The 26012-nt window shown below is 37.4% G+C and overlaps 1 protein-coding gene across 6 annotated transcripts in view; it reads left to right on the top strand.

Moving 5' to 3' along the window:
- The window catches only part of GPD2 (glycerol-3-phosphate dehydrogenase 2), a 212275-nt gene that overhangs the window by 138230 nt on the left and 48033 nt on the right, over positions 1–26012 (top strand). For all 6 annotated transcript variants that reach the window (XM_073883937.1, XM_073883944.1, XM_073883931.1 and 3 more), the window contains exons 4-6: positions 6066–6190; positions 7472–7569; positions 8628–8791. In XM_073883937.1, coding sequence (XP_073740038.1) covers positions 6066–6190; positions 7472–7569; positions 8628–8791 — 387 coding nt within the window. The remainder of the gene's footprint in view (positions 1–6065; positions 6191–7471; positions 7570–8627; positions 8792–26012) is intronic.

Genomic DNA, 26012 nt, shown 5'->3' with positions numbered 1-26012 from the left:
AAATCCAAAGGTAAGTGCCCAAAGCTTTTCTAAAAAAAGATAAAGTTTCCTTTCCTTAAACTACATCATTTTTCCTTCATGGGGCATGTGGCTTTAATACTTATGCTATGGTACTAATGTACAGAGTGTCTAAATTTTTTGATTTGTATATTACTTTGGTGCCTCAGCTAGGTAATTTACAGGGATTTATCTCTCCTTTCTATTTAAAAATATCTAAATAATGCCATATCTAAAAATTTATTCTAATGAAATAATTAAAAATGCAAAGAGTTTAAACGAAAATATGTTGCAGTAATATCTGTGAGAGTGAAGGTATGAAATAACCCAAATGTTCAAAAATAAGGAATTGAATATAAATCATTGTAAATATTTAATGTAATACTATTCATACATTAAAAATGAAATTATAGAAAAATATGTATTGACATGGAGAGATGTTTACAATAAATAACGTTAAATGAAAAAAATGGAAATTTTCATATGATCCTATTTTTGTAAAAATGTACATATATGATTATATACATGCATAGAAAATGCGAACGTTTAAATGTTCACAAATGTCAACTGTGGTTATCTCTAAGCAGTGCGATTACAGGAGAGTTTTATTTTGTTCTCTTTACTTCTCTGCATTTATTATATTGAGCATGTTTTCATGCATAATAAGATAATCAGTAAAAGGTATTAAAATATACTTCTGTTCTATATCATGTTGTGAAAGTTAAATGTCGTACTGTTCTTCCCCTTAGAAGGTAATTACTTCTCTGTATTCATCCAACTGTCTTGAGCCACAAATTGGTTTAGTTGGAAGCGCTTGGTAGCTAGACGTTCTCACTCAGGTCAGCAAAGGCAAAGCTGTAAAGAGCCGTATTTAGTTTATGCCCCTTGCCACACATCCCTCAGGATACAATTTGAACTTGATAAAAGATGGGTTGAAGATGACGGAAAGGCAGATTTCAGTTGACTTTATTCTTCCACTGTAGCTAACCTTGTTATCCCATCTAAGATTTTCAGAGTCATTTCACTCCGAATATTAATACTTCACCACTGTCATGAAATTCCTGTGAATACCTACTAAAAGCAATCAATAATAAAAAAATAAATAAAATAACAGTACCACTCCTAAATGTTCTGGTTCATCTCAGCAGTGATAGAGCTCATCGCTTTCCATAAAAAGTAACTGCTAAGAAGAAAAGAAAAAAACAAAAACTATTCCTCATAAAATCTTGAACTAGTTTAGTTGAATTACTATAAATGCACAGAGAGGTCAGCCCTTCTTTGCTAGGCATGTGGGACGGCCATTCTTTCTACTCTGAGGGAAGATCTTCCCGAGCTCCTCAAATCCACAGCCAGGAGTAGCTGCCCCCCCCTTTTTTTTTTAAATATTTTATTTATTTATTTGACAGAGAGAGAGACAGTGAGAGAGGGAACACAAGCAGAGGGAGTGGGAGAGGGAGAAGCAGGCTTCCCGGGGAGCAGGGAACCCCATGCGGGGCTCGATCCCAGGACCCTGAGATGATGACCTGAGCCGAAGGCAGACGCTTAACAACTGAGCCACCCAGGCGCCCCCGGGAGTAGTTGCTTGAAGCCTGCGTACATTATTTTTGATGTCCTTCAAACTTAATTATTTTACCTAAGAACGCAATATGTCACTTAAAATACTGTTCACTGTCTTTAAAAAGGTAAAACAGTACCCTCTTTTCACTTCCTTACTTTATACTTAAAGTATCAGAAAACTGAGCTCTGAATTTTGGATCAATAATTTTTGAGGGGAGGAAAATTTTGGATTTTTGAGGGGTGTAACAGAAAGGAACATATTAGATAATGGAACTGTGCAAGATTATAAGGCTTTTAAAAATTTCATTGTCTTTGCTTTAGTTGGTTAATGAGTTAAAAATATATTTTTGAGAAGGCGCCTGGGTGGCTCAGTCGTTAAGCGTCTGCCTTCAGCTCAGGTCATGATCCCAGGGTCCTGGGATCGAGCCCCACATCGGGCTTCCTGCTCCGCGGGAAGCCTGCTTCTCCCTCTCCCACTCCCCCTGCTTGTGTTCCCTCTCTCGCTGTGTCTCTCTCTGTCAAATAAATAAATAAAATCTTTAAAAAAATATATATATATATTTATGAGAAACAGAACTTCTAGTAATGTCTTGATTTTGCATCGTTTACGTCCTCCCTTATTCCATTGTTCTCATTCAACAAAAATGAGAAAACATTAGTGTATAATAGCAGTTGAAAATTTTAAAATATTTTCTTTTTTTTCGAATATATGGGTGTTTTTTGTGTTTGGTTCTGAAAACTTTTGGTAGTATTTTTAGGTTACATGGTGCTTGAATATATCAATTTAGCTATAACTTTGGAGGTTACATTTTTATGTTTTTTTGCTCTGGAAGAAGCAGTATCATTTCGCTCCAGGAATTCTGGTGGGTAGCTTGATGAGATGGCACTAGAAATAATAGGACAAGCAAAACAGCCTGGTTTGACAGAGGAGCCCATTTTAACTTTTGTTGGTATTCACTAGGGTTTCTCACATAAATACATGTGAATAACTTTTTTAAATGTCCAATACTTGCAAAAGCAGTTTTGAGGCTTTAAAGTGTTAGCTCTCACTTACATATCCTGAAATATCCTCCTGAGATGGCTTGCTAATTCCTAGAGTAGTTCCCTGCCTCACACTCTGTCAGTTTAGGAAAGAAAAAAAAAAAAGATCCATCCTGATAACACAAGCCCATAAAATTCTCTCCTCATATCACTCTCCAGTACCATCTTCTGCCTTGTGAGGCTGGACTCAGGAGCAGGGTTCATTGCCCTGCTCCTGCTGTATGGCACACATCCCCTAAATGGTCTGCCCGCCATCTCTTGCCCCCTCCACCCCTGCCCTCCACCCCTACAGAGAGATCTTTCTAGAACATTAATCTGATTTCTCAGCTTAAAACACTTTGGTGGTTCCCCTGACAGCACAATTGTGTTTCTCAAAACAATATCTGAGAATTTCTGGAAAAAATTGAAATGTTATTCCTTTTTAATAATCATCATAATACAAAAAGCAACCAGCAATACCTTTCCTCAAAATGGATAACTTGGAGCTGAGAACAGTGCTTGGGTTCATGCTTCTGTAGCATTGATGCCAAATCTTGTACCTTCTTTTTTTTTCTTTCTATAATATTTCTTTTATTTTCTTTATTGTAGTATGATTGACATATAACATTAGTTGCAGATATATAATAATTTGATATTTGTATATATTGAAAAACTATCACAGTGAGTCTAGTTGTACTTTCTGACAAAGTATGTGCTTCTCAAACCAATCCACGACTTGGAGCCATGGTCTCAGAGGCATTTTCCTTTTCAGGAGACTCACATATTACTTACTTGTGAGAAACAATTGCCCATAGGATGGAGTCCAGATTTCCCAGTGTGGATGAAAGGCCGTTTGTGATCTGCCTTTTACTATTCCTCCCCCTGGATCTCCTTCACATTGTCCCCAGCCCCTGAGTGACAAGTGGCCCTCAAATGAGCTGGGCCATCTCAAGCATTTGCCTTTCTCTTGCTTAAGTACTTTTTTTTTTTTTTTTTGCCAGTGATCATTCCTTCCTCTCCTATCTTGAACACGTACTCCTCTGTTAACTCGCTTTTCTTGAAGACCCCAACCCCAGGTGCAATAAAAAACTTATACTGTGTTTGCAGTTATTAATCACACGGGGAATCATGCCATCAATAAGCTACCTCAAAATTTAGTGGCCTAAAACGACCTTTGCTATCACACAATTTTGATGGGTCAGGGATCTGGCTGTGCCTGAGCCTGGGTTCTCTAGCTCTGAGTGCTTCCTAGTACTCCCGAAGTTGTTGGCAGATTCACTTCCTCACTGGTGTGTGGACTGAGGCCTCAGATCCTTGTGACCTGTTGCCTGGGGGCCTGCCTTAGGCCGTGGTCTTAAAACATGACAGTTTGCTTCATCCTAGAAAGCAAGAGAGGGCAAGAGAGAGCGAGCAGGAGTCACAGTCTTCTGTAACCTAGTCACAGAAGTGGCATGCCCTAATTGTTGCATTCTGTTCGTTAGAAGCAAGGCGCTAGGTCCAGTCCACACTTGCGGGTAGGGGGTCCATGCCGGGAGATGGGGAGTACTGGGTATAGGCCAGGTGGGGAGCCGGGGGCTGGATGGGACGGCTCTCTCACTCTCATGTCCCTGCCTCTCGTGGGGCAGGCATCTTGGTGCCATGACTGGATTTCCAAGGCTAAATGAGAGGTATAGTTTAAATAATCTGGCTCTTAAATGCCCTTCGAAAGTCAACTCCCTCACCCGATCTTCAACTGAAGACACAATGGTCTATTTTAGCCCTGCAAGAAGATCTCTCTGTTGGACTTAGTAAGAAAAGGTGAAGAAACTCACCAAAGCAGAGCATTCTTGAGATTACCAAATGTAATCTTGACGATGCAATTTTAGGTTTATGTCCTGATTTTAACTTCTAACCCAGAGTAAGATAAGAGTTCTCTGTATTTGCAAATCTTAGCACCTAAAAAACTGTTGCGCTTACTTGCCTCTCTCTGAGCTGGGAGCTGCATGACAGCTTGGTCCATGCTGAATTCATCTCTAATGCCAGCACTTTGCCTGGCACTTACGTTCTCCATATTCTTTTGAAATATATGTGCTAACTTGACATATTTTCCTGTTTTTTTTTTTTTTAAATACATTTAGTACTGGATTTACTAAGCATATCTGATAGAGTTTTCAGAGTCAAAACTTTGACAGATCTTTGTCTCGCATAAATGCTTCAAAAGTGTGACCTGGGGCTGCAGTACCTGTAATTTCTGTGTTATTTTGCTAGTTATTTAGAGCATTAGCACTTTTGCCCTTGAATCATAGTTCTCTACTTTTCCTCCATGGTTTCCAAGTATTTTGTCCTTTTGAGTCAAGGGAATTGCCCTGATTTTATGATGACATTTGGGTACGATATTTAAACTGTTAAAAGTTATAAAAATGACCCTTTGGTATTAAATGTAATAAATGGCTCTGAATTGAATACATGCACAGATTCTCTTATATGAGCTTTGTGAGCCCAAACTTTTCCAGTTACATATTCTCATTGTAATTGGATTCTATGACATTCTCTCATCTACTATGAGTATGCCAGGCATTGAAAATTCCTCATGGCTCGGTGTTGATGTATATGTTGCGTCTTTTGGAGTTTGGGGTTTTATCTCTAACTAGTGTATGGCACTTGTCGTACTGTGGGTCCTACCCAATCCTAAGAAGCAGGGATGGCTCTGTAAGAAAAGGAAACAAAACAAAGCTGTTTTCATCCGCAAGAGATTTATTGCAACCCTCAAAGAAAGGGGCAGAGACATGGTTTCTAGAACCAACCTATCTTTGCTCAGCCTCACCTTTACCAAAAATATTGTCTTGTCTTTACTCATGGATACTCTGCACTGGGTTTATTTGTCCTGGCTTGTATTTTTCTTTGTAATTCTATAATACTGTGCTTGCATGTCTTAGACTATAAATTCCTCAAAATCAGAGGTTGTTCTCTTCCTTCTTCCCTTTTGATGCCTTTGGTTTTTTCCCCCATTTTATACCCACTCTAACACCACTCCAGAAATGGCAGCCAGCACACAGGAGGTCCGGTCGAGATTTATGGATGACGTGTTAGAGTAGACTAGGGATGAGGGGCTGGGACGTGTGAGAGACTTGTAGTGAGGGATGAAGGTGAGTTCCACAAGGCTTCGAAACAACACTGAGTTAACTCTGCATGGGTCAGGATGGGTGCCAGGCTCTCCTTTGACCCTCTCAATGCCCCGGAGTATGTTACTGCCATGAAATTGTACTGTAATATTTTCTAGTTGTGAGTCATTCACAGTTTAATATGCTTCTAGTTCTGGTTTGACTTTTCCCCCAGGAAGCGGCTAAAATCTCTTCATTATAATATAGACAGTGTACTGCACTTTGAATACAAATTTATCCATGTTCAGAGTAATTTTTCTTGTGATTGTCTCTACCCTGGAGAAGTGCCTTTAATGAATTACATACAAATTGTGTAATTTAAGAAGTTAATTTGGTTTTCTGGTTACACAGGACTAAAAACAGCCCTTGTAGAAAGAGGTGATTTCTCATCAGGGACCAGCAGCAGAAGCACTAAATTGATCCATGGTGGTGTGAGATATCTTCAGAAGGCTATCATGAAGTTGGATATTGAGCAGGTAATTGTGTATGCTGGTTGTTAAACAAAAATTGCGACTATGCTTTTTTCTAACCAATTAAAGCAGGGTTTTTTTTTTTTAATGGCTTTTAACATTTCTTCCTGTTGGAAATACCTATTTAGTGTGTATTCTGCTGGCATATCTTTCAGGAGAGGTGTGCCGGCTCTTTCCCGTAGCATCATGTTTATGGGTAATCAGGGGCATTTTCCATGCAGGCATGTCAAGGTAGCAAATTTACAAAATCACCTTTGGATATGTTGCCTTTTAACAATTGTGATGGTTTGTTTGTTTGTTTGTTTGTTTTGCCAAAGGCTACCACATGGCTACTTTCCAGACAGTTTCAGGGGGGCCGTGTTGTAATACAGGAGTGTTAAATTGATCCTCTTACTGTAACTGCAATCATACACTCATATTGCCACTGACATATTCTTAAGGAAAAGATGATCTGAGTCATGCTTTTCTTATGTCACACTTTATTGTGTCCAGTCTGCCACCATTTGAAAACTGCCAAGGCAGTGTGGAAGATGACATTTCCCAGAGGGGTAAAAAAAATCAGCTGAACTCCCTATCTGCTTCTGGTACATGAAAAACATAGCAGTGCTAACTTGACATTGTCAGTTTCCAATGTGTCCTCTTTTCTTCTGTGTCTCTTCGGCATCATGATGGATGCAAAGAAAAGAGCATAGGACCTAGAATCAGACGACTTGTGATGTGTTCCAGCTTACTTATTCAATGTCTATGAGCCTCAGTTTTCTCATTTTTAAATTAGTGTTATAGTAGTAATCCTGGCTTTTCAGAGAGACATAACGAAGATGAAGGGAGTCAAGACAAAAACTTTTCTGTAATCTATAAAATACTGTGCAACTCCTAAGTATTATCTCTGCTTGTGTTAGTGGAGGCAAGGAGGGAACATTTAGCATGAATTTGAACAATCTGTTATTTCTTACACGGGGAAATATTATAGAGGACTGAGAAGGCGGACAATACAGAGAATGCAAGATAAATTGTTACAATAATCTTGTAACTCAAGTCAGGAAAAGATCTTACACTTGGGAACTCTGACAGCATGTTTTTCTCCTATGCAAATACAGTTAAGGTTTCTGAAAAATCTTTCAGGTTGACAGCATGATGTATTATTAGAAATTTGATTAGGAGGGAGCTATCCTCACTCAGAGTTAGAGAGGTTTCTGTGTATCAATCAGTTGGCAGGGTGTCTATTTGCCATTTGAAAATATTATGATCTGTTACTGCCAAACTAATTTTCTCTGTTTTGCTTTTCAGTATAGGATGGTAAAAGAAGCCCTTCACGAGCGAGCCAACCTACTAGAAATTGCTCCCCATTTATCAGCTCCGTTGCCCATAATGCTTCCAATTTACAAGTAAGCCTTTTGATATCATCTCTATACTATTTGCTTAACTGAGGTCAATAGAACAACACCGTTTTAATGGAAATAGTCCCTCAATGTGTATTTCTTAATGTACTTTTAATTGGTCCTAATCTTTAATCCTTTTCAAATGTTTGCCTTTGTTGTGCTTAAAAGTGTGGCTTTTCCTGAATTACTCTTTTCTGACCCACCTCTAAGGGCTAAATATTGAAGGCTGAGGAGGTTGTATTCTGTGTTTATAATTAGTAGTTTCTAACCCCAGTTTACCGAGAGTCTTTAGAAGAGCAACTGCATTTGGACTGGGGAACAGAAGAGGGTCATTGTGTGCTTCCCAGAAGAGGATCATTGGCAAACAAAACGCATAGTCAAAAAGTATCCTGCTGCAAAATCTGAACCTAACATGTACCAACTCCAAGCCTAAACCATTTTGGCTCATTTTAAATTTCCAAATTAACCAAAACTGAAATTTGGTTTAGAGGTGTCAGATTATAAATTATAAAACCCAATTTTCCTGATGTTGTTAGAGCTGTCCATGAACTTGCCTTAAGTTGGAATACAGGTAATATGAAACAGTGATTTGTGCAACTGCTAGCCACATGAGACTTGTGAGTCCCTAGAAACAGATTTTTATCATTTTTGTCCATATTTTGTCGTATATGGCTTGGGACATTGTGAACCAGTGAATTACCCTGGGTGCACATGAGAGTCACCCAGGCCCCCAACCTTCGTCCACTTAAATCAGTCTAGACATGTGAGGCCCAGGTATCTGTATTTACGGTTGGTGCTCCCCAGAGAATTCCCATACATGGCCCGGTCAAGAAGCACTGCCTTAAAGATGATTCATTTAAAGTCTCACTGATTCATTTACTTATATAATTCAGCTCAGTTGGTGTCAAAAACAGTCATGCAGTTCCTCCTGTTTCTTTTGCAGTAAGTACACTTCTAGATATACATTGCTTTTCTTAAATGAAAAGTATGTTGTAACTTGAAGTGGCATTCTACAGTGTTCTGCTCTGTGTCTCAAGAAACCTTTCCCCCTATTTATGCTGTAGATGGTGGCAGCTACCTTACTACTGGGTAGGAATCAAGCTATATGATCTGGTTGCAGGAAGTAATTGCCTGAAAAGCAGTTATGTCCTGAGCAAATCAAGAGCCCTAGAACATTTCCCAATGCTCCAGAAGGACAAACTGGTAGGAGCAATTGTCTACTATGACGGTATGTGGTTTTTCTTTCTATAGGATACTTTTCTCTTACTCACGACCCTTTTAGTATGTTCCTAATGAGATTGTTTTACATTCTTAATTTTAATGCTGATCTTAGACAACACACAAACACATGTGCACACACACAAACACACACTCACCATTTTGTCTACTACTAGCTGAAGAACTACCTATGGCCTTTTGCTTTTAATATTGTTTGTTTTTGCATATTCTTTTTCTTCTTTCATTTCTACTTGTGTCTCATGGTTGGTTTGGTTCATTTTCCATCATTATGAATCTGGACCCCACCCACATGCCATTTAATTTGTTATATGTTTGCCAGTGAATACTTGCCTTATGAATATATTATGTTGAGAGCAGCTGAGGATCTGTTAGATTTTCTAGATGAAACCTCTATTTTCAAGGGGTTATAAACCTAGGGAAAAATGCCCCCTGGGCTGAAATTGACATGTTTGTATTTTGCACAGGACACAATTCTTGAACATATAATTTATGTGATGAAGGTAGATGAATGAACATTGCATCTGTTAAGCCAAAGCCCCAGTTTTTATTGCTTATTTTATTGTTGTTAGATGTTTTCTAACAATAACATTATCTAATATCCATTTGCCATGTGTTCCATGTTCTTCTTTGTGTGTGTGGGTGGGTGTGGGTGTATGTGAACAATATACTTTTACACACTTTTATTCGAAGGAACTAACCACTTAATATATCTCCAGATGGACCATAGTACAATACAAGACAAAACAGGAAAAGCCATTTGTGAAATTTTACTATGCTTTTAAAGGGTATATGGAATTTTGGAAAATAGTCCAGGGATGGATGTCCATTTATAAAATAAATAGCCGGACACAGATAATTAACTGTACATGGTCAAGAAGTCTTAGAAATTTTGGACACAAAGGACAGCTTAGGCTCTATAGCTTGGTGAGTTTTTTTTTTTTTTTTAAACCCCATTATGTGATCTTTTGTATTTCATGTTAGATGTTAGATATCTAAACTCTTAGCATGAAGAAATGGTTTTTGGTTTTCTGTTCTCTCTCTCTCTTTTTTTTTTTTGTTTTGGTCAGGAGACTTTGATATTTATACTTCATATTATGGGATATCCTCAAGGCTACCCTCTTTGTTCTTCTTCTCATTGTTAGATTTCTGAATCAATTGAGCTGTCATGCTTTCATGTGTGAGTGCAGAATGTATATGCACAAAGGGGGCAACAGGGGAAAACTCAAGAAAATGTCCTAGGAGCAACAATTTGGAAAAATGTTAAGGGTCTTAGACAAACATTAAAAGCTAGAAAATTCATAATTTACAGTGCCTTCCAGCATCTAAGCACCACAGGGGGGGCTCTTAACTAATTTTCAGTGCCCTTGATTGAGCCTACGTGTTAAAGGACAACCTTAACTGTGAATTTGCTTTCTCCACATTGGACCCTTGATGTTAATCCATTGTAGTTTAGTGAGTGATTATATTAAAGAGGTTTTTGGTCCAGGAGGAGTACGAAGGCGTTCTGCAAATGGCATTCTGCCCATCCTGACAAGGAAATGTTTGTGCCCTTTGCCTCACATGACTCATTCTGCCTGCATAAACCCTCTCAAATACTTGGTCATTTTCTTCACCATGTGATGTAGCAAACACTAACTAGTTTTATTTTTTAGCTCATGCATATCTGAGTTTCCTTGAGAGGTCTGTGAGTGGATGTCGTATCTGAATTTGTGGCGTCCTGGTTTTTTGTTGGTCTGATATTGTTAGGAATTATAGATTGTTGTTGATTCTATATAGAGAAACCAAAGAAAGTCTATGTCACATGTGCAGAAGAAACATTATCCAAGTAGAAGCAAGAGGAAGAAGAATTTCTTTAAAATTGGTTTTCATACCTTGTTACAAGTTGCAAAATTATGAGTTTAGCAAGGATTAGTGAAAAATACAAAAATCATTATTTAAAATAATTTCCGTTTGGTATTTGAAGGTTGACTGTAAAAGTCATAAGTCTTGAAGGGATGAAAATAATTATACTCTATTCATTTGAAATATGTATAAGTATTTTTATTTATATTTACATTTTTATCCTTATTCTGAAATGATACAGGTCCAACTATGTCATGCTTGAGGTGAGGCAAAACAAGAATGTCAAACAGAGTGTAGTGTTGGTTTCACAACTGTAGTCACAGATGGGACAACTCCTGTTTTATCCAATGGTGTGATGAGCAAATTAAATATCAATGAGGGAGTCAGGTAGGAAGGAGCAGATACGTAGAAGCATATTAGATGTAGCAAGTGTGTGCTCAGACAAAGGAAGGAATGCCTTACCCCTTGACCAGACAATAACATTATCATCCTGTCACCAAAGTATTTCAAAGAGGAAGAGTTACCTGAACATTTACTATTGCAAATGAGGTCTACACGTTGTAATTTATAAGATAAAGCTTTCTTAACAAGAAAAAAAATTCTTCTTTATAAATTGAGAATGTAATAAGCTTCCCAGATAATTTCAAAATGTATTTGGGCTGTTTGAAATAACTTTTTTTTTACTTAAAAAATAATTATTGAGGTAAAATTCACATAACATAAAAATTAACCACTTTAAAGTGAACAGAAATAACAATTTTTATAATTCCCAACTTGGGAGAATCTTGATTATTGGTGAAAAAGTGGCACAAGTAAGTACATTGAATTTCTAAATGCTACAAGAAGTTTAGCTATCTAAAAACTCTTATTAGTAATTCATTATACAGTTACTTCAGCATCATTGAAAAGTGACATATAATGGTGTGAAAATATAGTCAGTCTAGTAAACATTGCTATGAACTTAGACCAGTGGCTGAGACAATCTTTAACACGTTCCTCAACACTGAGATGTTAGGGCTGTAAGGTGCTTCCTCTGAAGTACAAAATGTACAAAGATCAAAATGGTTTTCTTAATTATTCATAAGAATAGTTTGGCCTATGTAAATAGTGATGGCCATTGCATTTGATTAAGGCAAAATTTATTCCCCCACTAAAGTCAATGAGGGCAATAAAATAAATTCCATATACTTTTAAATGTAGTCATTATAGTGGCTATTATGTGCTTGGCATAGGTATGATCCATTTGCCATCTTTTGTTGTTAAACTGCTGAAAAACAAACTCACACATATGGAGGAATTACTACCATCTTTTCCAGTGCAGACAAGGTAAATGTCAAATTTCTCAGTAAAATTCATGTGAAATGAAAGTTGGGATAGGAAGTGACAGATCAGGTTATATTTTCTTCCTGTCTTCCGTCAGAGAAAACATACAGTCAGCTCACCGGTTTTCTGAAGGAGACACAATCCTGGTGTTTCCTACCTGTTCCTTGCCATCTGCTACCAGAGAGCCATCAGCTGAATGCTGGCCATGGCCATTACCCCTAATAAGGTAGGGAAAATGGTGGCTAGTCCAACTCTCAGCAAGAAGTATTTAAGGCATGACAGGCTTGGGTGTCTTGGCATGCTGGGAGATGTGAACTGCTCTGGAGGGGGGTTGCCAGTTTCCTAAGGAACTTATTTTGTCTTCCTCTGTCAACATGACTTTAATCTTCCAATTCCCAGAGTATGATCTTTGGTGCCATTCTAGTTGGACTCCAGTTATCCAATCCAGTGCACAGAAAATGAGATATAATTAAAAATCATTAAATATTTAAAACCAGTAAATACCACCATTAAGCTTCTATAAGATGAAACTGGAGAACAAAATTACAGCTTTAAATTCTTCCTTCTGAGAGTCAAGATACTGACAGAGAGAGATGTCTGTTATTTCATACTCAGTGATGTCCTGAAGTATTCCTTATGCATATATGAAAATAGCTACCTACAGGAAATTACATTAGCTTTCCTAATATAAATAAAAGTTGGTTATATCCATGTTTCAAAGGGGGACTTAAAGCCCAGGGTTCACTAGAATATTCATTTTTATTCCAGCCTAAAACTCAACAGCATACAAATAGATGAATTCAGCTCGTGAGAGAGCAAAGCCAATTTAATCTCTGGCTCCCCTGAGGTAAATGTAGTTCACGGTCCTGCCCCCACCCCAACCTCAGCTATAATCCCTGGCTCCTGGAGGTAAGAATGCACTGAAGTGAGGAAAATTCTGCAGCAGGATATAATGATCCAAAATGACAGGGACAATAATGACAATGAATTTCATGTCTCCCAGTCATGAGCTGGAGATGCTTGACTAGGCTGACTTATACAATTAAATTGTTACAGGTACAGCAGGAGATGCAGTTAGCTGTGTGCTTTGGGGGAACGTGCCTCTGGCAAGAGGCACGTTGTGGAATCTAGACTCTTTTGTTAGGAACAAACTATTACTCCTCTAGGCACGCACCCACAATTGTATACTTTAATAAAAGAAATCCTGGATTAAAGACAAGTCTTTTAAGGTGTTGATTTTATCTATTTTGAAAGCTAAAAAAAAAAAATCAATTACCCAGTAACACAAAGTTGATTTTTTTTTTCTTTTTTGCTCTTATGCTTTTGTTTTTGTTTTTCCTTTGACTTCCTGGAATGTAAGTCAAATCTAAAGATGGTGCCTTTAATCCTCATTTATAATATTTGCAAATACAATTGTTGAACTAATTGGGTGTTATCAACTTTGAATCGGACAGACACATTAACTTCTTCAGAGTAATGGAAATAGGTTGAGTAAATAACCAAATGATGTGGATGTACAAACAAAATAGAGTAGCGTTATGCAAGTTTGGGCCATGTGCTCCTTAATATAATTTCTTGGAGGGTTGCTACGGTGATCTCTAAAGTGGAGTGTGTGAGCCATGTGGGGTGCACAGGACCAACCACTAGATGTAGAATGAAAAATTAGAACTTCTACTTGGCTACATTACTATCAAATTCCTTAGAAATGATGGTTTTTACATATGGTTCAAATGTCTATAATATGTAAGTACAAGGATTTATATGTGTGTGTGTGTATGTGTGTGTGTGTGTGTGTGTGTGTATACATATAATAGTGCAGGTATGCAGTTTATCAATAATTATATATTGAGGTTATATGCTAACATTTACTTTACTTTTGGGACACTAGACTTAATTTTTTTTTGAACCACTGGGTTAGTAATTTGTCATCATTTTATGTCTTTGATAACAGACTAATTTGAATGTTTTCGAGATAGATGTATTTGGCTAGAGGAAAAAATTCCCCTGAAAGAAAAAACATCACCAAATCCATTCCTTCATTTCTCAAGGCCCAATTTCTTTGAACTTTGATTGAGGGGGTCTAAAAACTATCGACAAAGAGGGAGTATTGTCTTGGGGACCTCAACATTATCAAAATTTGGCATGATACATTAAAACTTTGTTTATTGTTTTTATTTTTATTTTCCATCTTAAAATAAAAATATCCTAAATTCATTTTAAAATGTAAAATAGTTGTATTTGCCAATAATTCTCCAGGCTCCTAACCCTTTTTTAGATCCTTATTGTTGTACACACTGAGGTATAAAATTATGTAAATATTGATGCATATAAAAGAATACATTTGACGTATATATATAAAGACCCTGGAGTCCACAGGCGACCTTAAAATTGAGAAACAATACATTGAGGCTATTTATGACTTCAAATTGTGAATATTCCCCATTTCATCCTCTTCACCCTTTCCTAGAAATTACTATTATGAATTTTATTATTAGAGTTTCTTCTCTTCCTTTTTTATTTTATGTAAATATATTTGAAAACAACCTATTGGTTAGTTTTGTTTTTAAACATTGTAAAAGTATAATATGATGTGTTATGTAAATTAATATAAAACCTTTGGAAAACAAACACTTCTAATAAAGTTAAGCATACACATACCTTGTGAGTCAGTAATTCTGCTACTAAATATATATCCCAGAGAAACTCTGACACCTGTCCACCGGGAGATATGTACAGAAAAGTGCATTGCAACACAGGGTATAATTGTAAAAAGGGAAATAATTCATATATTCACTTGTCTCTGGATGCTTTGCAATCATACTTGAAAAGTGCTTTCGAAAGTGCTGTAGTGTAGTTAGAACAGTCAGCACATGGAAGTACGTGACTTAGGCTTACAAACTTTATTGAGTTTTGAGCCCCACATTACACATCTATGAATTTAGGTCCTTAGTACCTCATTCACAGTGTATTTTGAGATTTAAATGATTTAATAAATGTAACATAACTTAATAAGCATAAAACAATATTTAAATATTAATTGTTTTATTTGGGTCAATTTTATGGGTATTCTATGGTCCACCCAATTTCTACTTTTCATGTCACGAAACAAAGCATCAGTTCTACCTAGTCTCTTTATATATATAAAATTTGTGGATTCTTCCAGAAAAAAAATTTGCAAAACATTCTGAGGAGTAAGGGAAATTTTGCGCATTAGCTATGCTCCAGTTAAGCATATAATCTCTGAAATTGAAGCATTAAAAGTACATTTTAAAAGAACTTACTCTAAAATTATCTACCTCTTAGACATGGATCTAGAACATATTTAATGTTTCTTCTTGTGCATATGTAGTTTACACTTAAAAGTTAAGTGAATCATTTTTATCTTGATTTTCTGCTGTCATCTTTCCCTTTGTATTTTTCCTCTGGTTTTCCGTGAGTTAGAGTAGTGAAATTGACATCATTGCTCATACAGTAGGCATCTTTTTTTGCTCCTGAATTCTGCCTTTTTGCTCTTCAGTGTATCTGGATACCAACTAATGCTAAATGAAGTTTGACATGTACCCCTAAGAAACAAAAGTTATAAATTGTGGCTTCAAAGGAAACCTTGAATAAATAGGACACATTTGTGTCCACCCAGGCTAACATCTAACATATGCTTTAGCTTCCTGATGATGAGACAGAGCAAAATAGCCCCTAGGAAAGTTTGCAGTGGTTTATTGCTCGCTTGACCAGCGCGTATTAAATACCAAGCTTTCATCCCCTTATAATTAGTTTTTAAGAAAATCAAAAGCACACAAAAGTAGATTTGATCAGGTGTAGCATACTGAGATAAGCAGTAGTCATCCGTATTCTACCCAGTATATACAAGCTTAAGAACAGTCAAAATAGTAGGATATATATGTGTGTAAGTTGTTTGAGGAGATAGTTCTGGTGGGTTCACAGCAAGCTATCTGCCTCACACTCTGTTGCTCAACTGACCCATTGTCTTTTAAATTGAAGTATAGTTGACACACAATGTTACATTAGTTCAAGTGTATCCCACTTGACTTTAAAAAAAAAAAAAAAAGGATACAGGATCAAAGGCAAAAGCTATTGTATCAAAACTCTCCATGCCCTCTTGCTCCCAGTTTAATCATCCATCCATTTATTTATTTATTTATTGGACTTCTGCTATTTTCCAGACATTGTTCCTGGCATTAGGGTCAAATGCATTAAAGACAAGAGTTCTGAGATTTCAGGTTTTCAGAGAGTTCAGTGCATATATGCCAGATATTGTGCCAAACACAGGGTCCCTACGGCCAATAGTGTTTTACATTTGTGTGGCAGAGTATGGTTTTCAAAACATTTTATTTTCTCATAAATTATCTTGGTTGACCCAGCTCAGTATGTATGCTGGAATGGGATATTCTGGTCCCTTCCTATTTTACAGGGGAAAGGGAATCATAGACAAATATCTGGATCAGTATTTGGACATGTGCGGGTGTGAAAGTTTGTTTTGTTTGTTTGTTTGGGCCAAAAAGAAAAAGAACTTTCTAAAATGTAGATTATAACAGTATGGCTTCTTTTAGCTACCACTTGGTTTTAAGCATGTCACAGACTTTAACAAAAAATAGCCCAGTAGTTCAACAAAGTATACATATTTTTATTAAGGGGAAGTTCTAACATGTAAAAGAATAAAAATGATAAAATGAACTTCCAGTTTGAACACTTAGAAACTCATGGCTAAACCTCATCTATATTCTTATATACTCTCTCCTGTCCTCCAGATTACAAATATTTCATCAATGAATATTTTAGTCTGTATCCTTTTTAAAAAATATTATTGAAGTATAATTGATATACAATGTCATATTAGTTTTGGTGTACAACATATTAATTTAACAATTCTGTACCTTACTCAGTGGTCACTATGGTAAGTGTAGTCACCATTTGTCACATGCAACATTATTGCAATATTATTGACTATTTTGCTATAAGTATAGCATTTTTGCCTCTGTGACTTATTTATTTTATAACCGCAAGTGTCTACCTCTTAAATCCATTGTTAAATACTTTTACAAAATACAGCCATATCTAAAATGTTTTAAAAATAATTTCTTAATAGCAGATATCCATTCATGTTCACATGTCCCATGTAGTCTTATAACCTTAATTGGATCCTGATTTAAAAATACACCCATAAAACAAATAAAATCCTCATTAAAGTTCATGTATGCCAATAAAATCCTTTTAGAACTGACAGGTTTCCCATCCCTTCCTCTGTTTTCTCCTTCATTTAACAGTACCTCTGTATTTTCTGTACAAGTGGTAGTTAGGCTTATTCCAATAATCTGTTGCTGTGTAAGAAACAACACCCGAACTTAGTGGCTTACAATATTAATATACTCTCTTGAAGTTCTGAGGAAGGAGGACTCAGCTGACTCTTTCCCACTTGGGATCCTTCATATGGTCAATGAAATGGCTGCTGAGGCAGGAGCTCTAGAAGTTTTCTTACTTACATGTCTGGCTCGTGGCCTGAGAGGACTGGACAGCTGGGAGCTGGCCCAGCATCTCTCTGTCACCGTGGCTTTGCCGTGTGGCTAGCTTGGACTTTCTCACGGGGTAGTGAGACTTATTCCGTGGTAGCTGGCTGACCACAATGAGCATACCAACGGACCAAGGCATAAATGCAAGACTTCTTCAGACCTAGCCTTGGAAATCACAGTGTCACTGTTAAAGGGTTGTTAACGTGAGTCACAGGGACAGCCCAGATTTAAGGGCTAGGACACTACAAAAGTAAAAAAATAGCAGCATAAGTTATTGGTGAGAGGAGGGACATCTTTGGTAACTAACCACAGGGAGGCTGGTTTTGTCAAAAATACTCGGTAAGTAGTGGTGTGAATTTCCATTACATGTCTTTCTGCTGCTGCTTTTCTTTTTTTTTTTTTTAAATCAGTCATTATAATCATTGTCTAGATCAGTAAACAGTATTTCATTAGAGGTTAGGGGGTTACAAAATCTTACGTTTCCAGCTGTCTTTCCAACTTCCTTTATTAGTGGGATTACTTATATTTCTCTGCCTTACCCCTTTGCCTACCGTGACGTACATTTTGTATAAAATGTTGGGATAAAATGGTTGATTCTTTCCACTTATATACTAGTTTTCAAAAATGATAAGTTAGTTTTTTAGCATTCTTCAAATGTGATGAGATATTTTTGGATTATCAATTAAACTCATGGTTTAAATATATATGATATGTGTCAGTAGATTATTCATGCCCAAATTGCCTTACCTCTGGCCTGTGGGCACCTCCTCAGGTTGGCTCCTGAGGCCTTTTATTTTTTTTTTAAAGATTTTACTTATTTATTGACAGAGACAGAGAGAGAGAGCACAGATAGAGTGGCAGGCAGAGGGAGAGGGAGAAGCAGGCTCCCCGCTGAGCAGGGACCCCGATGTGGGGCTCGATCCCAGGACCCTAGGATCATGACCTGAGCCAAAGGCAGCCGCATAATGACTGAGCCACCCAGACGCCCCTCCTGAGCCCTTTTAATGTGCTGTCAATAGTCTATGATGACTTCTGCGCCATCTGCTACAAGATATTTCAGGCTTATCTTCAAGCCTTTCTGCCTGAGACCTGGAAACAACCATTTCTCCAATAAACCTTGACTCCTTCCTGAGAAGTGGTAATTAGAGACCATAACATATTGGCTTTGGATGTTCCTTGTTATTGATTAGTCATTATTTCTAGGCCTTTCAGTAGAAAGAGTTAAGAAAAATTTTTTGTTTGAAGAAGGAAAACATGATGAATTCTTAGACACAGTTTTACTTCAAATTCAGGAGTACCTGGCTTTTATTTAACCTCATCAATCATACCTCCAAAAATATTATTACTGAAACCAGTTTAAGACTTTTTGTTGTTGCAGTTTTATTGTTGTTGCTGCTGTTGTTTGTAGCATACATGCCAGTGGAGATATAGACACAAATTTCCGTCTTTTAAAGCTACTTGAAATAGTTCCTGTCAGTGTGGTTATACCATCTACTTAGTACAACAAATCAATTTAATTTTGTTTTAGATTCTTAGGGATCAGGGCACCTGAGTGGCTCATTTGGTTAAGCATCCAACTCTTGATCTCAGCTCAGGTCTTGATCTCAGGGTTGTGAGTTCAAGCCCCATGTTGGGCTCCACGCTGGGCATGAAACCTACTTAGGGATTTATTTTTTTAAAGCTGTGTTTTTGTTTAATAATTATGTAAAAATACAAGGTTTCAAAGTAAAAAATAGAAACAAGGACTGTTCAAATAAGGCTCACTTCTTTCTGTTTCTTCTATCTTATTCCTTTCCTTTTAAAGATTACTTTCTTTCAAAAGAATTTTAGTATATCCGTTCATTGTGTGCATGCATATGTATGCATGTGTGTATATGTACATTTGTATTTGTTCCCTCTGCCATTTCTTTTTTTTTTTTTAAGATTTTATTTATTTATCTGAGAGAGAGAGCAGGAGCGAGAGCGGGGAGGGGCAGAGAGAGAGAGGGAGAAGCTGACTCCCCACTGAGCTGGAAGCCTGGCCTACCGAGGGGCTCCATCCCAGGACCCTGAGATCATGACCTGAGCCGAAGGCAGACACTCAACTGACAGAGCCAAGCAGGCGCCCCCCTCTCTACCATTTCTTCGCTAAGAATAGTATCTTGCATTTTTCACCTAATGTAGTGAGTATTTAATTCCATAGTAGTATAAAGAAGCACGAAGTTTTGAAAAGGTGAATTTAAAAGCATCCAGGACCCACATTTCATGGCATTAAGTTTTATACACATGTTATCTCTTAGATCAAAATATATCCATCAGTACCACCTTAGCCATCAGTAAGCCATATTTTCAAGTTGTTTTTCTTCTGTGAATAAAAAGTGAAATCTTAATTTCCTTGGACACCACAAAACAATAGCACATCCATTAGTTTTATCTGCATGGAGAGCTTAAAATTAGGCTGTCTCAAATGCTATCATTATCATTATGTAAAATATGCTCTATTTGTTTAAATTTGCTAAAACCTAGTTCATATCATCTGCTCGTGTTGAATGCCAATCTGTTTGGTCAGACTAAATGTTCATGTTAATTATAGTCTTTTAAGTAGATTGGTCTGTTTGATCCTAAACATGAAATTATATATTTCTCAGTAAAATTTTACTTTTATTTTCTTCATGTTAATGGTACACTTAGAAATACTTAGACATGAAACTAATTAATTATAGTTTGCAGTTAAGATTTAAAAGTTAGGAGGGTTTTCTGCTTTTGTTTTAGAGACATTAGGAAAACACATGCCCAAGAAATGTAAGCCATAGTTCAATGTGCAGTATATTGAAGCTTTAAGTCGCTATCCAGTGCAATTTTCTCAAAGTAACTCTCTTTCAGAAATACAGTCCTATAGGTTACATTGGAAAGAAGGGGAGAAGGAAATAATTGCTCTTGGCATATGGGGAAATAAATAGGCAATAAAAAGCATAATGATTGGTCTTCAGGAACTGATTTTCTTGCTACTTGATTGTATGACAGTGTAATGCCTCGCATATCTGTTGGCAGAGCCCTTAGATGCCCACTGATCTACCCACTCTAGCATGATTTCCAGCATTCTTTCAAGGGGATTAAGAGTCTTTGCCCAGATAAATGTTTAGAAAAGAGAGAAAAAACCAGGCAGTGCAATCCACTTTGGAGTTGTTCTGTGCCCGACATGCAACAGCCTTCTTAGTGTAGTGGAAAGCCAAGCTGGTGTCTAGCCTCGCAACAAACAGCAGTAATAGAAACATTTCTGCAATAAAAAAGTCCCACACTTTAGTTTCAACTACCAATTCTACAGCCAAGCCCTGGTGACATAATATAGAAAAACTGAAAAAAAGCCAATGGTACATAGTTCTTATAAATAAAACTAACACCTTAGTAGATTATATTCTCTGGAACCAAACAGAACACTTATTAGAATGTGAATTTCAAATGGGTTTCATTATTACTATTAATATTTACTCATATCACACTTTATATTAGTTAAACACTCCTTAGATCATTATATCCGCCCACAGAAAACATGAACCACACAACACCTACTTTTCGTTTTAAAAAACTTAGCACTGCACATTAAATACACACACACACACACACACACACACACACACACACACACACCCCTGACTTTGCCTGCAGCTTGCATAAGTACTGCTCCTTTACTATCCAAAACCAAAGAGCTATTCTTGCATTCAATGAAAAAGTATGACCAATATGTAATTTGCTATCTACTGAAGGCTTTGAGAAGAAAATGACGAAAGAACACAATAAATAGATGAACACCTATCAGATTAAGAACAAAATCAAACAACTCGTACTTCATATCTTTATGTCGGAGATAATTAATATATAACTCTCAATTAACTTGGGATGGGTAATTCCAAGCCTCTCAGGAAACCAGAAACTCGTATTTTCCAGGAGTTTTAAATCCTTCCACCTTTTAACCTGAGAAATACAACAATGAACACACTTGGTGATTTCATGCAGTTTTACTTTCCTTCACAGAGGACAAAGTTCGAAAGACCACTGAGAAGAGGCTTCTTCAGGAAGTTCTCTCGATAATGTTCTGTGTGTGAAGCCCTGTGAGCTACCTCAAATCTGTTTTGATAAAAGAAAGGGTGTAAATACGTTATTGTTGAAAAAACTGATCTAGTCAGGAGAAATTCACTATTTCTACCCCCTAAAGGGAATAAAATTAACCCAAATTCTCTTTTTCAACAGTAGCCTCTTCAAACAGTATTTTAAAAAATAAATAATAGTACACACTAGTTGTAAGAAGTATATATTATATAAAGCAAGATTAATATATATTTTTACCTTTACCTCTGTCTTCTACTTGTATGTTTCTTTTTTGCATCACACTTTTCAGTAAAACTGGTATCTTTGTGATCCTTAAGCATGAATAAAGAGAGAAAGGCATTTCTCCACTCAGCCAAAGCTTTTTTTTTTTTAAGTAGCAAAAGAGCCTATTTAAAAGAAGCTAAGCATAAAAATTATTAACAAACATAATGTAATACACATACAATTTAGAGTTATATTTAAAATATATAAATACTGAGGGGCGCCTGGGTGTCTCAGTTGGTTAAGCGGTTGCCTTCGGCTCAGGTCATGATCCTGGGGTCCTGGGATCAAGCCCCACGTCTGGCTCCCTGCTCAGCGGAGAGCCTACTTTTCCCTCTCCCTCTGCCTGCCACTCTGCCTACTTGTGCTTTCTCTCTATCTCTCTGTCAAATAAATAAATAAAATCTTTAAAAAAATAAACAAAATATATAAATACTGAAATGTAATTAAGTACCTCACTCACTAAGGTTTAATTATTTTCATTTGCTACATTTGTTGCTTTAATGTAACTAACTTTGGTCCTTTTTCTCACCCTTCCCCAAACGTGAATAGAATGGATTCGGCCCCAAAATTTTAATTTAGACAACGCTTACCTAAATTCCTCTGCTTTTGGTTATTAAGTATCTTTGTTCAGAAAGCCTTTGGCTGCCTCTAGATGTTTTGGGGGGACTTCTGTGTACGGGGTGGGTCTATGACTGAGCCCCCCTCCCCACGTCTCCTCTAGCGTCCCCATCCATCAGATTTTGAATAGGTACTTTTCCCTCATTATTTGTCCTTTTTGAGCTACAAACCTCAGATTATTTCCCCATTTTAATTCACTTTGAATTTTGGCATTTTAACCATTTTTCACAGATACTGAACTTGAAATTTTAGAGACAGCAGAAGAACTAGATCTATCAGCTCTTTTATTGAAATGATTCTGCTGGCTCCATCAGCAGATACTGGAGAGCAATACCACCCAGAAACCAGAAGAAACCAAGTCACAGAACAAGTTACAGAAATTCCGAGCATAACCAACAAAGTGTTAGGAACGTAGAAAGCTATGGAGCAGTAGGGAGCTTGCGGGGAAAAAATACTCTCTAATTTCTGCCTCTACCAGCTGCATTTGATATAGAAATTGTATTTTGTCTGGACTTGGACAGTCACACATGAAAACAAGGTGTCATAAAGGTTTTCCTGACTCACACTGAGGGAGAGCTCTAGCACTTCGTGTCGGGCAGGTGTCTGTGTGTGCTAGAAGGACTCAAGCAGCATGTGGGGGTCTCAAGTTGCCCCCCAGGCTTTCAAACCGCTCCTTCCCACAAGAAGAGAAGCCTCCGAGGGCTGAAGGAGGAAGCAGGCACTGAGCATGGACTGCTTCTCTTCCAGTCAGTAGGTTTGGGACCACTCTTGTTGCTTTCAGTTTTCTTTGTGTCCAGATCAGAACAGGAGTCCTCCAGAAAATTCTGTACTATTGCAGGACCACGGAGCACTTCAATGGATCTCTGTGTACATTCGGTTAATCTGTTAGAGGGAAATAAAAGCTGAGCAGTCTTATTTTCCTCCATCAACTCCTGAGCTGTGTGATCTCCTGAAGGAATGTTGGAGAAGGGTGTGAAAGTAGGAATTGAATTTGAGTCTTGTGTTTCTGCTGCTGAAGCTGCTGCTTCCGGATGGCAGGGCTTCTTGCTCACCATTGAGCCTTTTAATCCATTCAAGAATCTGATGCTGTCAGTAGGGCCTCAGGTCTGGCTCTTTTAACTCCTACTTGATTTTGATCCATCTGCCCTCTAGAAGTTAGTGAAAAGCCCCAAGGATGTGAAAAAATGGTTTCCATGTAAGACTGCTGAGCTCCCTGATGTACGAATGTGGGGAAGAAGTTGAGTGAATGTTGACGTGTGTTACGTCGGAGTTGAAGGGCGCCTCCTACAGGCTTAGGCTTGCATTGTGTTATTGCCGTGCTTGTGTAGACTCTAAAAATCAATGTGAATACTTTCTAATGTTTTCTTTTCTTTAATTCTGTACTCTTCTTCCTTAAGTTTAACATTTTAGCTTGGGATGTTTGGACTGACTGTATGGGAAGCAGTAGTTGAAGTAGCAAGTTGAAATAATGGGATTGATTATTAAGATTCATATCTTTCTAGACAGGATAGTATTCCTAGTTGTTGTTTCTATATGACTAGCAATTTTATTTATTTACCTATTCCGTATATCATATCTTAGCACCATGTCTATAGGTAATACATACATCGGTACTAGAGATATAAGAACTACCACAAAATGTTTCCTTTCCTCAGAAAGCTCCATGACTGTTGGAGGATATAGACAAGCAAACAATGATTTTTTAATACTACGTGAGAAATTCTGTGAGAGGCACACACCTAAGGTGGGGGGATCTAGAAAAACTTCCTTGAGTAATAATTTGCTAACTTTAAGAGTGTGTAGTATAACCAGGTCAAGTCAGTGGGGGAGGATGTAGCCAAAGGCATGAAGGAAAATGAAACACAGGAAGCAGTTGAATAGAGTGTGGGCTTCTGTAGGGTGAGTAGAGGTGTGGAGGAGCAAACAGGGCCTCGGTCATGGAGGATCGGGTATGCCATGCTGAGGGGTTCATTTTGAATTCTGTAGGCAGTGGGCATGCAGTGGATGAAAGCAGCATTTGATGCAGGGAATTCAAGATCTAGGGCACATATTTGAGTGATTAATAGGAGAGTCTTGGATGAGATTTTATGCTGTTGTGAAGGAAAGGCTAAGAGTGGAGACATAGGAAAGAGAAGGCATAATACATGGACCAGGATCCATCTCTTTGCTCACACTTCCTGAACAACTCTAGTATCCACTAACTAGGCTTTCCTATTTTTTTTGATAGTTGTTTTTGTGGCTTGACTTTTTTATTTATATGCCTGCCTTTTTTGGTCTTTTGTTAAATCCTCCTCAATTTGAAAGTGAATTAATAAACTAGTGTCAAATGTTTTCCAAATTCTGTTTTAAGAATAATCTAGATCTTTCAAAACTTGAGTAATGTGGGCTGTAAAAAATCTGTAACTGCCCAACTGGTTTATGTCAACATTTTGGAAAGAATATCAGTCTTTAAAATGGCGTTAGAGATATAAACCTTCGGGGGAGTGAAGAATGCCTGGTGCATGCTAATTTTGTACTTATCCAGGTGGAAGAGAGAGATGAATAGCCAAAGCTATAGATAGAACAAAAGGATGTCAGTTGCAACCTGGTCTCAGTTTGGGTTTCGCTGTCTTCACTGCTCCCATATCAAAATGTTCGTGGTTTACTTATTTATTTCTAACCTGAGTCATATTAAGATCTTATTTGACAAATCGCATTTTGATTCATAGTCTGTGCCTTTGGCATGTGCTTTAATAGCATTATCCAACTCTAGACACATACTGAATTCATTATGTACCTTATGTATGTAAGTAGTAATACTTCCTTTTAATGAACATACGGTCACATCAAAGTGCTGTGAGGTGCTTTTACAAAAGCGTCTTTGTGTAGTGCTCTCAGAAGTTCGAGATGTGTGTTAAGGTGAAGACTAATACGCTGTATTGCAAGTTATATTTTAACGGAGTAATATATTATAATTTTGCCCTCTCCTTAAGGTGAATAGACTGTTATAGTCTGTCTGGGTCTTTGATTCTTAAGCTTAAGTTTTTAATTGGAATTCAACATTTTTGATGTTTAAATTTTTGTGAACAGATGAATTAGAAGCTCGTAACATAAAATCGACTTTGAATTTGTATACCGAACTGGGATATTGACAAAGGGTAGATGAGTGATTTTTCCCCCCTCTTTTCTGCGGGTGGTAAGAAATTCACAGAAGCTGTTTTTGTAGATAGCTGTGTACATGGCAGCACGAAACCTTGGCTATGTCCTCTGAAATGTTCCTTGTCCTTACCATACGGACATCCTTCAATAAGGTTGAAGGGCAGGCTCTCCCAAGGCAGATTGGTGGCAGAAGTGAGCCTGCCTGTGAGCCCTCTTCCAGAGGGAGTGGTTGCTGTCTTAGCACTCCTCATCTCTGTCCTACCAGGGTACAGAAGGCTGACTGAGCAGTGAAGTGTTCTCAGTGATGATCTATGGAGTCAGTGCAGGACAGCATCTTGGGGATTCTGTAGGAGAAGTGGGGCATGTATGTGTGTGTGTGTGTGTGTGTGTGTGTGTGTGTGTGTGTGTGTGTGT

Source organism: Callorhinus ursinus, unplaced genomic scaffold (assembly GCF_003265705.2).
Source record: "Callorhinus ursinus isolate GAN/ISIS: 27379988/994484 unplaced genomic scaffold, GSC_fseal_2.0 scaffold2, whole genome shotgun sequence".
Lineage (NCBI taxonomy): Eukaryota > Metazoa > Chordata > Mammalia > Carnivora > Otariidae > Callorhinus > Callorhinus ursinus.
The sequence above is the reverse complement of the archived record's forward strand: the minus strand, read 5'-3'. Positions and strand labels throughout refer to the sequence as shown.